General features: G+C 43.2%; 1 protein-coding gene across 5 annotated transcripts in view; it reads right to left on the bottom strand.

Annotated features, from left to right (window-relative positions):
- Positions 1-5,150, bottom strand: part of UGCG (UDP-glucose ceramide glucosyltransferase) — a 47,029-nt gene extending 41,879 nt beyond the window's left edge. For 2 of the 5 annotated variants that reach the window (XR_008441283.1, XM_054003360.1), the window contains exon 1: positions 4,883-5,150. Coding sequence is in view for 3 of the 5 variants with exons in the window: in XM_054003360.1 (XP_053859335.1) it covers positions 4,883-4,980 (98 nt within the window). In the remaining 2 variants the exon portion in view is untranslated. The remainder of the gene's footprint in view (positions 1-4,882) is intronic. The other 3 variants (XR_008441284.1, XM_054003361.1, XM_054003359.1) reach the window with 2 other exon arrangements.
- Positions 5,151-13,421: the final 8,271 nt, after the last annotated feature.

Raw genomic sequence — 13,421 nt, 5'->3', positions numbered from 1 at the left:
AGGAGGCTCACAGAGATCTTATTGCTCTCTACAACTCTGAAAGGAGTGTGTAGTCAGATGGGGGTGGGTATCTTCTAGGCAACTGTTGACAGGACAAGTGGACATGGCCTCAAGCTCTATCAGAGGAAGTTCAGGTTGGATATCAGAAGAATTTCTTCATGGAAAGGGTTGTCAAGCATTGGAATGGACTGCCCAGGGAGGTTGCAGAGTCACCTTTCCCAGGGAGATTCAAGAAATGGACACAGCACTTGGTGCTAAGGCTTACTTGACAAGATGGTGATCAGTCAAAGGTCGGGATCAATGATCTTGAAGGTCTTTTCCAACCTAGATGTTTCTGTGTTTCAAGGAAAGAGGCGGCAAGAACCAGATTTTGCAGATACAGAATGGAAGAACAGTACGTTAGATATCCAAACCCTACAACTTTGAATGCAAGTATAGCATGAACCAATGCAAAAGAAATATTGTCTTGATCTTAATCTCAACAACTGCTGAACGCATTTCAAAACAAAAAAAGCTTGCTTTTTTGAATAACTCCACTTACCTACTTAATTCACACATTCTAAGTGTTTCGCTAAATCCAACTTCTTAAATACCAATGGGAAACCACAGAAGGATGACTGTCTAGTCCACAACAGCTTTACTGACATGTTACAACATTATCTTAATACTCCAGTGGCACAGATGGGACCTTCCAACTCACCAATACAGCATGGCTAGACACAGTGCAGACTGAAGTCAATGACTTCAGAAAAATTAAACCAAAAATACTGTCTGTAAGGAGAAAACAGGAAGACAAATTACTTTCATCCTTCTTCTTTACTGCCTATAATAGGAACAATGTGTTATTCTGTAGATGCCAAATATCATCTAATTCTAGTATAATACTGCATCCTCTGATATAAAAAGCAGTTTCTGTCCATAAGTGAAGATCCTTTCCTACCTCAGGGGTCTCAGAAAGGGTGCAGTGTGCAGTGTCTGCCATCCAGAATAAAACTAGTCTCTATGAGATGAAGGGCATTAATAACAGTGTCCAGCCAACAACATTTTCAGCCATAACACCAGCAACCATCTTTTATCTGGAGCCCTTTCCCCATAAACAAGCTCCAGCATTCAAAGCAAATACCACTGATCACCTCCTTCACTTTCCCTTCACAAAACTATCTTGCTTGCAGGACCAAGCCATTCCTCTATGTACAGCTCCATTAGACAACAGCGCAGCCATCCTCCCTCACACAGGGCAATGATAACAAGTGGCACAGGCTCCAAGTGCACCAGCCCTCTCCAGCCATCAGCTACATCCCATCAGCTGTTTCCCAGCACTTCCACAGATGCTGCAAGGACAGTTACTTGGGTCAGACAAGTAATAAAGACAGTCCCCTATGTCTTTATTTTCACTTCAAACGGCAATTGTGTGGTCACACTACGGGGAGCTGTGGTCCTTTTTCCTCAGATCTGCCGAATCACTGTAACCAGGGCAGCTCCTCCACAACCGCCTGGGAACCCAGAACAGTTTGCACTTTGGTCACCTCAGTGCTACCAGCTGCTCACCTCCAACTATGGGGCACTGTTTTGCACTGAGCACTGAATACCCCCATTGCCATTAGCCCATTACTCTGTCAAAGACAGCTCCTGACTCTGGCCCTACTGAGATGGCAATTCCAGAGCCCTGCTGGAAGCAGACCAGGGGCCTCAGAGGCTGAGACTAGATCACCCCAGTTCTTACTCACTCCATCCACAACTTTTTTTTGGACAGGTTTTCCACCTGTTAACACACAATTTATACATGCACTTATAATTCCCATTAACAAAAAATACAACTCCTTCCAGATTTCACACCACTGCAAATACTCTAGATGCAGGCCATACCCGATCCAGCTGCTGCCTGCATTCCCCACCAATTACCGTCACAGGCAAAACTGCCTCAACTAAGGCAATTCAATTTAAACTACTGGCAATCATCAGGCAACTAATTATCAATTTGGGTATTGAGGAAAAAAAAAAAAACCAACCTAACTTTCAGGGAAGTACCTTTTGTCCTCCTTCCCCAGACTCTGCTTCAGCAAGAAACATTTCCCCCTTACCCTTCTATCTGAACTGCTCATTTGCGTGGTTCCTTACACTCAGTCCCTCCCCAGCCCTTCAGCAAGATGATACAGGAGGCAAGGGTCAGCACATAATGGTTTTTCTGCCATGCCTTACTTCTTACTAATTTTATTCCACTACTGGTTGTGTCTTAAACTGTTACTCTGCTCTAGCAGGTGTAACTGTTCAGGAGTGACTGATGTACAGGTTGCAATACCTTTGGCAGAGTCTGTGCTCCGGTGTGGGCCTGCCGTTTCCTCAGGGGAGAGTCAACCATGGGGCTGCAGTCCCTCAGGGCATCTCTGCGCCAGCATGGGTTGCCCACAGGTTACAGTCCCTTCAGGAATGCCTTACCTGCAGCCCAGAGTGCACTCAGGAGTGTCCCTGCTCCAGTTCTGCCTCCACAGGAGGCAGCTCCTTCGAGGGGATAGCTCCTGTGGCATTGACTGCCCAGAAGTGTACTCTTCCCTCTAGCTCTTCCCTGTTCTTTCCTCTCACATCTTAGCATATCTCATCATTCTGCCTCCTCTTCATCCTCTTGCACATCTTCCCCATTTGTGTCTCCTGCCCATTTCAGTTGTTACTTATTCGTAAAAGAGTTATGAGCAGTAGCACCACACATGCTCACTTGACAGGTTGAGATTTAAGCATGCAATAGATAGTTTTAATCATCTTTACAGCCAGCCAAAATCAGCCATGCCCAAAGTAGTCTCTTCCCCCACTAAGCACCCTTTCTGCCCCCCAGTACTGAAATCCTGCCATTCGTGTCCAAGGTAACCCATACAGGTAGTTTTCAAGAAAGAAGTTAATTATCCAAGTGAATATAAGATCTAAGGATAACTGAACTATAGCAAAACAAAATAAAAACTATTAGAGCTTATTAGTGACTTTGCATTTTAAAAAACAAACACCCCCCCAAAAAATCCAACAACAAAACCACCAAAAAATCACAAAAAAAACCCAAAAAACAACAACAAGAAAAAAAAAATAAGGTATTCATAAGTTCAATTTGGAAAGTGTTAGTGGGCCCAGTCTTGTTTAATTTATCCATCAATGACTTGGATGAAGGGGCAAAGGCCTCCTCAGCAATTTCACTGACAACACAAAGCTGGGAGGACTGGCCGATACCCCAGAGGGCTGTGCAGCTCTTCAGAAGGACCTCAATAGCCTGGGGAGATGGGCACAGAGGAGCCTTCTGAAATTCAGCAAAGACAAATTCAGAGTCCTGCACGTGGGGAGGAACAACCCCAGGCACCTGCACAGGCTGGGGGTGACCTGCTGGGAAGCAGCTCTGCGGAGAAAAGCTGGGGGTCCTGGTGGACAACAAGCTCTCCATGAGCCAGCAGTGCCCTGGTGGCCAAGAAGGTCAGTGGTATCCTGGGCTGCATTATGAAGAGCATTGCCAGCAGGTTGAGGGAGATGAATCCTGCCCCTCATCTCAGCCTTGGCTCCTCACCTGGAATGCTGTGTCCAGTTCTGGGCTCCTCAGTAAAAGAGAGACAATAAAGAGTGTCCAGCAGAGAGCTCTGAAAATGATTAAGGGACTGGAGCATCCCTCATGAGGAAAGGCTGAGGGAGCTGGGCCTGTTCAATGTTGAAAATAGATGACTGAGAGGCGACCCCGTAAGTGTCTATGAGCATCTGAAGGGAGGGTGCCAAGAGGATGGAGCCAGGCCCTTCTCAGCGGTGCCAAGCAATAGGACAAAAGAACTGAAGGACAGAAACTGATGCACAGGAAGTTCCACCTAAATATGAGGAAGGACTTCTTTACTGTGCAGGGGACTGAGCAGGAACAGGTTGCTCAGAGAGCCTGGGGAGTCTCCTTCACCAGAGATATTCAAGAACTGTCTTGAACTGGACACAGTCTTGTGCTATGCACTTTAGGATTAACAAGAATGGCTGGACCAGATGATCAACTATGGTCCTTTCCAACCTGACCCATTCTGCAAGCTTTGCTTCAGTCAGGGCTGAGGTTTATCACAGGTACCTATCAGATGCAGTAGAGCAGCAAGAAAGGAGAACAGATAAGCACAAGGAAAGCAAACAGAAATTCAGGTATTTTCTAATCTTAGGAGTGATGCAAGAGTGGCCTTTTACTTAAGAAAGCAAAACGACTATCTAAAAAGAGATGCATTCTTAATTCTTTCCCCACTTACCCATAGAAAATTCCTCTGTCGGTTCTATCTAAATGCAAACACTGCTCACAAACTCTAAAGGCATTTTTACTTGGACTTATCCAAGAAGGATCTGACTCACTACATATACTTGTTTTACTAGTACTATCATTATTTCTCAATACAAAAAAGAAGTGTGCTTATGGCTGGCACAAAGTACTGTGCTCTTTCAGTTGTTCTGCCGTACAGCCTTTGCAGTCAAACATCATACATTTTCTAAGTCGTGTGCACCCTGGTCTCTCACTACCACCGGGAAAGTCACACTTTACAATGTATACCAGTACACAACAAACACCAAGACTTCCCCAGCAGCGCTAAGGGCAACGGAGCAAAGATCACCTGGCAGAGCAGGAGGCAGAAAACCAGAGGACGGTTTTTTACCCGAAGACCGACGGCAGGGACAGAGCCGTGCCTTAAGCACGGCCAGCCCGACCCCCGGGTCTCTCGGCGGGGTCTGCGGGAACCCCCGGCAGGCAGGCAGGCGAGTCCCCGGGCTGACACACGGGGCAGGGGAGCCGCCGGCCAGGAGCGGAGGCAGCGCGGCCCGCTGCCCGGGCGCTCCGGGCGCGATGGCGGGTGGGTGACGGAACAACGCCGGCGCCATGCCCCCGCACCCCATCGCTTACGTGTAGATGATGGACATGAAGTGCATGAGCCAGAGCACGACGAAGAGGATGAGCCCGAAGATGGCGAGTCCCTCCGAGGCCAGGGCCAGCACCGCCATCCCCGAAGGTCACGGCGGCCCGGGCAGAAGCCGGCGGCGGAGCGGAGCGGAGAGAGACGGGGGCGCGGACGGCGGGGCGGCGGTTGCTGCGGGCGGACTCTGGGGCGGCTCCGGAGGCACCGCTGCTGCTCCGCACCGGCCTGCGCGCGGCAGCCGCTCGCGCGCCGAGAGCCGTCACCGCCGCCTTTCTGTCAGCGCAGGAGGCGGGGCGGGCGGGCACATCCGTTACCGGCCCGGCCCCCGCCCGCCGCCGCCGCCGCCGCCGCCGCCGCCGCCTGCTGACCTTGGGTCCGTCTCCCTCGGGCCGCCGAGGGAGGTGTGGGGCCGCGGCGGCAGGCGAAGGGCGGGTGTACCCCACCACGCCAGCTTCGACCGCCGGGGAGGGGTGCGAGTGCGGCAGAGGCGCTGGTTCCGTATCATCCGACTTTGGTGTTGGCCGCTGAGGAGACCGCAGTTTTTTATACACGGAGGCGGGGATCGGGGGCAGTCGGATATTGCCGGTGTTGCCGAGCATCTCTGAGGAGAGGCTGTGGCAGCTGGAGCAATTTAGTCTGGAAAAGAGAAGACTGAGAGGGGCTCTCATTAATGCACATAAATAGCTCAAAAGCAGGTGCCAAGACTCAAGGTGCCAGAGTCTTTTCGGCAAGGCCCAGCGACAGGACGGGGAACAGTGGCCATAAACTAAATCAGAAGTTCCTCTCAACGTGAGAAAGAACTTCTCTACACAGGTAGAGCACTGGAACAGGCTATGCAAGGAGGTCATGGAGTCTCCTTGTCCCGAGACATTCCAAACCCACCTGCACTTGTTCCTGGTTCACCTGTTCTAGGTGACCCGGCCTTGGCAGGGGTTGTGGACGGGATGATCTCCAGAGGTGTCTTCCAACACTAACTGTTCTCTGGTTCTGAGATCTAGTACGAGGGGCTGATACTTTTCTTTATTGCTTTTGAGTCCAAACACTTTCTTGGTGATGTTGAATACTGCAGGATGGGATAGCTGTATCTAGCATAGGTGTGCACCTGTGAGTTGCTGGCAGCGCAGAACTCTGTGAGTCAGAGAGCTGCTCCAAGGACTGGGATCTCCAGCATTCATACTGCCATCTGTGGAGCCCAAGCAGTGCTAAAGCAACCTGGTGACTACCAGCCTTGGCTACATTTGAGTTAGTGTCCAGTTAATGAAAGAGTCAGTTGCTCATTACTAATCCTCTGAGCCAGCTCTTCTTGCCTTTATTTCATTACAGTGTTTATGGCAATTCCTATTACTGTGATGCGGCTCCATTTATTTTTGAGGGGTTTCATATGCAGAAACCTCCGAACACTTCAACACTTCTGCTTTCTTTTACAGTTCAGCATTTTTGATCTGGGGTCAGAAATATCAATTTATCTTTTTTTTTTTTTCTTATTGTGTAATAGGCAAACATGCATTGCATTAACTGTTTTAAATTTAGCTCCATTAATCTGGGGTATGCTGTGGGAGGACAAAATGACTTGACTGGCTCTGCCTTGATTATACTGAGCTTGCCAGAATAAGCACAGTTTTACATAAAAGACTATGTTTACCTGTCCATGAGACGGTATACTTTTTCTCAGGAGTCTTCACCAATTACACAAGCTGAACATTGCAGTGTATGCATGTTCTCTAATACTTGTTGTTTTTTTGTTTTTTTTTTCCTTCACAGCTCTCTTATTAATGTAGGTACAGGAGTGTTCATAAATTCTGCTAAGAACTCAGTTGTGATTTTGAAAAGTATCCTAGTCACCACAATAACTGTAGAAAGAATTGGGTTTCAAGTTAGCTCTAGCTGTATGTGAGAAGTTAAGATATAGTAATTTAAAGGCATCTTAAAAAGGGATCTCACCTGGTGTGGAATTGACCAAATTAAAAGTATAATTTAAAACTAAAAGTGAAAAGCTACAAATAACTGGTAAGAACAGGTGAGGTATCAGTCCATTCTACTGCAAACACTGCCTGTATAGTCTGTTAGTTCCTGGTTAATGTTAGTTTCCACATAAATAAATCATGGGGCCAGCAACATGCCTTTTCACTGGCTTCAGTGATTTCTTATTATAACTTCCTTAAAAATAACTTTTCAAGTAAAACAAATTACCTTAATTTTCAAATTCCCCTATTGTGTTTGTATGTCATTTGTAACTGAAAGTGGCAGGTTTTTTTCTATTTGTTCCTTCATTTAGGGTCTAATGATCACATTTATATTGATTTAAGATTGCCTCAATGAGCTTTATAGGCATTTTTTAGCCATGATTTGAATTGCCATGCTCAATGTTGGCACAGTCACAAGACTAGTTGAGTCAGAGAATTCAGAGCTGATACGTATTAATTGTTGGAATATAGCTCATATAACCTTTACCTGCATCTTGCTTGCATCTCCCTTCTAAGGCAGAAACAGCCTATGCAGAAGAGTATCTTGGCTTAAAATATGACAGTACAGGGAATTGAGGAAGATTGAGGGCCTGTCGCCAGTAATCAGTAAAGCAAATAATCAGTTTATTAAACTGAAGCAGTAAAGCTTATTTTTTGTCCTTGAAGATGTTTGCCTGGGAGATTAGATTAAGATGCTGCTTCTTGTGCAACAGGTAGGGTCAATGACTCCATGCAAACAAACTTTGCTGAGACTTCTTCATAAATAAGATGAACAGAGGTACTGACTCCTGTACTTCAGCCAGTCATACTGATGAGTGAGCCGTCCTCAAGCAGTGTTTCACGGGGAAACACCAAGCTAGTACAAATAACTTTGGCTAGAAAAGGTTCCACCTTTCTGTCATCCTCTCTGGGATGTCATTCTTCCCTCTGGTTGTATGGGGAGAAAGAACTCTCTCATGAGGTTTTTAAGGTAAAAAGTTGCAGCACTCAGTGTGCAAGTTGATGTAAGGTTTAAAGCCAGAATCTTCAGTATACTTCTAGGATTGTAATGGAGGAAAATCAGGGATGGTATAGCCTTCAACCTGAGCAACTTCTCTAGTAAAAGAGTCTAGTAAAATTTGCTGCCACATGGATTCTTTTAGCAGGTATATTAAAATTAGTGGGGGAGCAAAGAGTAAAGGTTGCCTGAAACATGGGGCTGCCTGGCGTTGTGACAATTCAGTAGTATGGGACGTACACTTGGTCTCCCCTCTGTAAGTGTGGAGTGTAACAATTCACAGAGAGCAGTGTTCTTCAAGCAGAGCAAATCTGCTACTGAAAGGTGCCTCATTATGCCTTGGGGCATGATACACCCTGGTGTTTTAATCAAGTGCTTGGGACTTAATGCAAATGTGTACTATTTTTAAATTGAAAACAAAATTAGCCATCCCATGCGCTATAAAGCTGCTGTTCTTGGTTCATTCATCATTTTGCCAAAATATTGATTAATTTTAACAGTGTTTGAGTGTAGTTTGTTGCAAGTTGAAAAAGATTTATTTAATACAAATCTTCATCATAAAGGCCCGAGGTGACCTAGATATGAGACTTGTTCCAACAACAAAAATGATGCAATAGAAGCACTCATGTAAATTTGAACTGATAAAAAGGGATAAATATAATTATTTAACAAAGGAACAATAGTGGATTAACCTGTAGTGATACTGGTATTAATGCTGAGAAGGTTGTGGAAACCAAAACCACTAAAGTTTCTCTTACTGGTATACCTATGAAAGGTTTGAACCCTATACAGACCTCCCAGTTTTCTTCTCAACCATCAGTTTCTGTTGAAAACCATTGCTTACGTAAGCTTTGGAGAGAGAAAATTGACCTAAGTCTCCATCCTCAGCTGACAAGACAGTTTATCACCTAGATTTCAGTTAAAATTGTATTTAAAATCTGCTGAAATGCTATTTCAGAATTTGTATTAGTGTTCCCAAGTACATTTTCTCCAGTTCACTTTACTATTACTGTTTCTGTTTAGAATGGTATCACTGAAGTTCTGGGCAAATAGAAGGCAAGAATAAATTTGCTTTCTCTTGCTTATGTGTCATTTTCCTTATGAAAATATAAGGGAACAGACAGTGGAAGTTTTCGCTTTGCTCAATGATTAGATCCATTAATGCATCTGCACTCTGAAACTGCTTTGTAAAATATTTTATTATTGGTAAGGATTGTGTGTCTTCAAAACTTGATTCTAGTTATTTAAACTCTGAGATGTCTGTCTTCTTTTATTAAAAATCCACTTTTGTTCATTTTATTTAAATCAAAGAAATGTGTGTATTACAGCTCTCCATGTTTGTTACTATATAAATACTCTGCCTTGCATCTTCCTCTTTAAATATTTAGATTATAAATAAAGTTGCAGTTATTAGTTGGATTTGATACAGAAATCTATGCAATTGCTTGTTAGCCTCCATGCCTGAGTTCAGAACTTATATTTATAAGTCCTAGAGCACTTGTGTATATAAAAGCCTGTCTAGTAGGGGCAAGAGAGAGAGACTAAAAAAGAGACAGTTCTGCCAGTATCCTCTTTGTTTGGCAGTAACAAGCAATCAGATCTGCATGTGTGAAGTGGCTTGTGAAGTTTAACAAATGCAGTTCTAGTCTAGCCCATAATACTGTCTTTGTCTTGTCTGTTACTGTGTCTCAAAAAATTGAACACCAGAAAAATTAGAGACCAGAGCTCTTATGCCCAAGGGTTGAAAAAGTTAAAGCTACAGGTTGCAGTGAAACCTCAAAGTACAAATCTGAAAGGAATAAAGCCTCGGTACTTTTGATCTTCAGAAATAATTTTGTAATAGAACAGGAAAGCAGTATTTAAAAATGAACTCAGATGTTTCAGGTACATGTATTTTTCTTGACAAGTTGATCCAGGCTGATTAACCTATAAACCTCCCAAATATTGCTGTTGGAAATAACTAGGCTTATTCACTCAGCATTAAATTGTGGAATACTTGGAGAATAGTTACATGTAGATAACCAAGGTAAATAATTTTGCAGAGTCACAGAATAGTTTGGTTTGGAATAGACCTCTGGAGATAATTTATTCCAACTTACTGCTTGAGCAGGGTCATTGAGAGTAATTTGCTGAGTTGGGAGTCAGTCTCCATCTTCATTACTCCACCCAACCAGGTATTTCTGCACTTTGGTAATATTCCCCCAGGGCCTTCTGCAAGTTGAACAATCCTGACTCTTTTGTCACTCCTCATATGTCAGATGCTTTAGTGTCTGTCATCTTTGTGACCCTCAGCTGGTCTATTTCCATGCTGCTACATGCAGTGGCAATGCACATAACAATGAAAGCCAGGATAATGTTGGCCTTCTTTGTCTAAAGGGTGCATTGCTGCTTATGGTCAGCTTTGTGTCCACCAGCACCCCAGGTCCTTCTCTGCAAAGCTGCTTTCCCAACAGTTTGCCCTCAGTGTGTACTGCTGCCTTAGGTTGTTCCTCCCCAGATGCAGGACTTGTAATGTTCTTCCTTGAATTCTACATGAATTCCATGTAGTTTTTGTCAGCCCATCCATCCAGACTGTCAAAATCCCTCTGAATTTCAATCCACCCATGTATGTTATCAGCCACACTTCCCAGTTTTGTAGCATTTGCAAACTTTCTGAGGGTTCAAACAGCACTGGCCCCTCTATTGACACTTGATGCATTCCAATAGTGACTGGCCTCCAGCTGGAGTTCTTGCCACTGATCACAAGGCTTGGAGCCTGGCTGCCCAAGCCAGTTTTCAGGTTACTTCACCACATGCTTATCTGGTTTATTCCTTGTCATTTTGTCCAGGAAGATATTGTGGGAGACAGTGGTAAAAGCCTTCTTGAAGTTCAGATTCACAACTTCCAGTTACCACCCCTTATCCACAAAACTAGTCATCTGGTCATAGAAGGCTACATAGAAGGTTGATTCTCACTGCATAAGTCCATGTCAACTACTCCCAATCACTTTATTGTTCCTTGTTTGTTTAGAAACGGTTTCCAGGATAGTTGATCCATCACCTTCCCAGGGATTGAGGTGAGGCCAATCAGCCTGTAGTTTCATGGCTGTAGCTTGTGGCCCTGCTGAAAAACAGGAGGGACATTTGCTTTCTCCTAGTCCTCAGGAACCTCCCATGTTCTGCTGATGTGTCAAAGACAATCAGAAAAGTCCCGCTGCTTCAGCACTCATGTGCATCTGTCAGGTGGAATGGTCTCCTGATCTTCCTCCACTGAAGGTAGGCACTGAGTATTTCAGTCATATCCACGTCCTTTGTCACCAAGTATCCTCCCTGCTTAAGCAGTGGTCCTACATTTTCTATGATCTTTTTTTTTCCTACAGGTTATTTCACTGTCCTTCACATTCTTCATCAGATTCAACTCCAGATGGACTGTGGCTTTCCCTCTGTGCTCAGAAAGACTGTCTGTATTCCTTCAGAGCTGCCAGTCCCACCTCTTCTAAGATTCCATTTTATACTTGATTTTGATAAGGAGACCTTGCTTATTCATACAGGTCTTTTCAACCTTTTTCCTGTATATGCTCTGAATATCTTCCATTTCTTTACTGCTCTTTCCTGACTGTCCTTCAAAGTTCTTATTCTTCACTTCAGCAGCCACATTTTGTAAGGGTTTGTTCTCCGAGGCCCACCTCCAAATGTTTGCTCTGTCTTGTCCTCTGTTATGTACTCCAGAGTCTCTCCTTTTGATTTACAATTATCAGTGAGCAAGAACAATGGGGCTTTGTTATAAGTAAGTGTTAACAGGTAATTTTTTCGATTTTTATCTGCTGCCTTTTTATTTCTTTACCTCCTCTTTTCTCCATTTTTATTTTGAAATTTTCAGAACAAGGATTATCCCTCTGAGATGAAAAGACATTATTTTTCAATATACAGACTGTCATAAAATTCTCGTATTTAAACACCAGTGTATTTTTATTTTTTAAAAAATTTCCTATAAACAAATTACATGCTCCTTCTAGGGCATGTAATGCTATCCTTACCTCCTGGAAAACAAAACCATCTGGCCACAGTATTTTGATTATTGTGGAGCCACAGGCCATGGAGGATGGCCAGGAATCTCTCCCTGTGTGGTCGTATGAGAAAAAGAGGGTGGTGATCAGGGTGAGAGCATCTGATTGAAAAAGAGTGATAGTTGTGATATTTTTCATATCTGAAGTTCAAAAGGAAAACAGTGAATCTATCTATGTCTATGTCTATATCTATATATCCCACAGAATCACAGAATCAGCTAGGTTGGAAAAGATCTTTGAGACCACTGAGTCCAGCCTCTGACCTAACACCACCTTGTCAACTAGACCATGGCACTGAGTGCCACATCCAGTGTTTCCTTAAACACCTCCAGGGACAGTGAGTCCACCAGGTCCAGTGTTTTAAAAGTCATATCTCTAAGGAATATTAAGCAAACAGGTTCCTTTTAAGAACAAAATCTGTTGCAGGTATTATTACCAAAAATACCAGTAAAATAAAGCTCCTTATTACCAATGTGGCATTAAGAAGCAGGCATTCTTTATTACGGCACTAAATGCACACATGATATTTCCACCAGTTGAGTTAAGCATAGAAAAGCTCTTGCTTTTATACTGAATCTTACATAACATTAATTGATTTTCCTGGAATAAACATACATGTGATAATTATTTCCCTGAAATTATTATTATCAAATGTTCCCTCCCCTTTGCACATGTGTTCATATGTCCTGGGGTTTTCTCTGGTGGTTGTAAACCCTGAAGTTACAGCTGACTGCAGTATAAACTGGTGTTACTACCCAAACATGGAAGTAACTTCATTATTTTGCACCTCTTCTTGGTTAGCATTTAACATGATCCTGCAGAATAAGCATTGTGTGGTTCCATTGGCTACTGGTTTTGCAGCATAAGCATTGTATTTTTCCACCAGCTGAGCAAATACTTCTTCATCTGACAACAGTATGTACATGGAATTTCACATGCTAAGCAGAATATATATCAAAATATAATTGTTGTTTTTAACCAAGAAACATGTTAGAGAAATATTGAGTATAAGCATAGAAAGGGAAGAAGAAGGTAATTTGCATTTACATTTTTATTTATTTAGGTAATGTTTTAAATTTACATTTTTCATTAATAGTTTTGAGAATAAAATCAGATTTTTTCACAAGTATCTTTAAAAAATACTTACTGTTAATTGTCCAGTTGGATACACACTATGCATGGACTTTTCACTTGGACTATAATTTATTGTTTTATTCATGGAACTCAATTGGCTATTGACATCACCTCATAATGGCCAATATCTTCTATGGATATCTCAGTTTTATAAAGATAAGAAAAAAAAAAAAAAGCAAAATTGCTTGAATTGATTAGCTAGCTACATTATTTCATGATTTTCAGAAAAGTAAGCATTCATTCTTCAGGAGAGTTTCTGAGTTTGCATCAATGCAAACCTTCTTGGAAATTAAAAATGCAGAGTGCAAATTAAAAGTATACTACTACTATTAGAAACATGTAATTAAGTTTCTTTTTCCACCTGCTAGACCCAAGCAGACACTCA

The sequence above is a fragment of the Vidua macroura genome, chromosome Z (genome assembly GCF_024509145.1).
Source record: "Vidua macroura isolate BioBank_ID:100142 chromosome Z, ASM2450914v1, whole genome shotgun sequence".
In the NCBI taxonomy this organism is placed as follows: Eukaryota; Metazoa; Chordata; class Aves; order Passeriformes; family Viduidae; genus Vidua; species Vidua macroura.
This window is presented reverse-complemented; position numbering and strand designations above follow the sequence as displayed.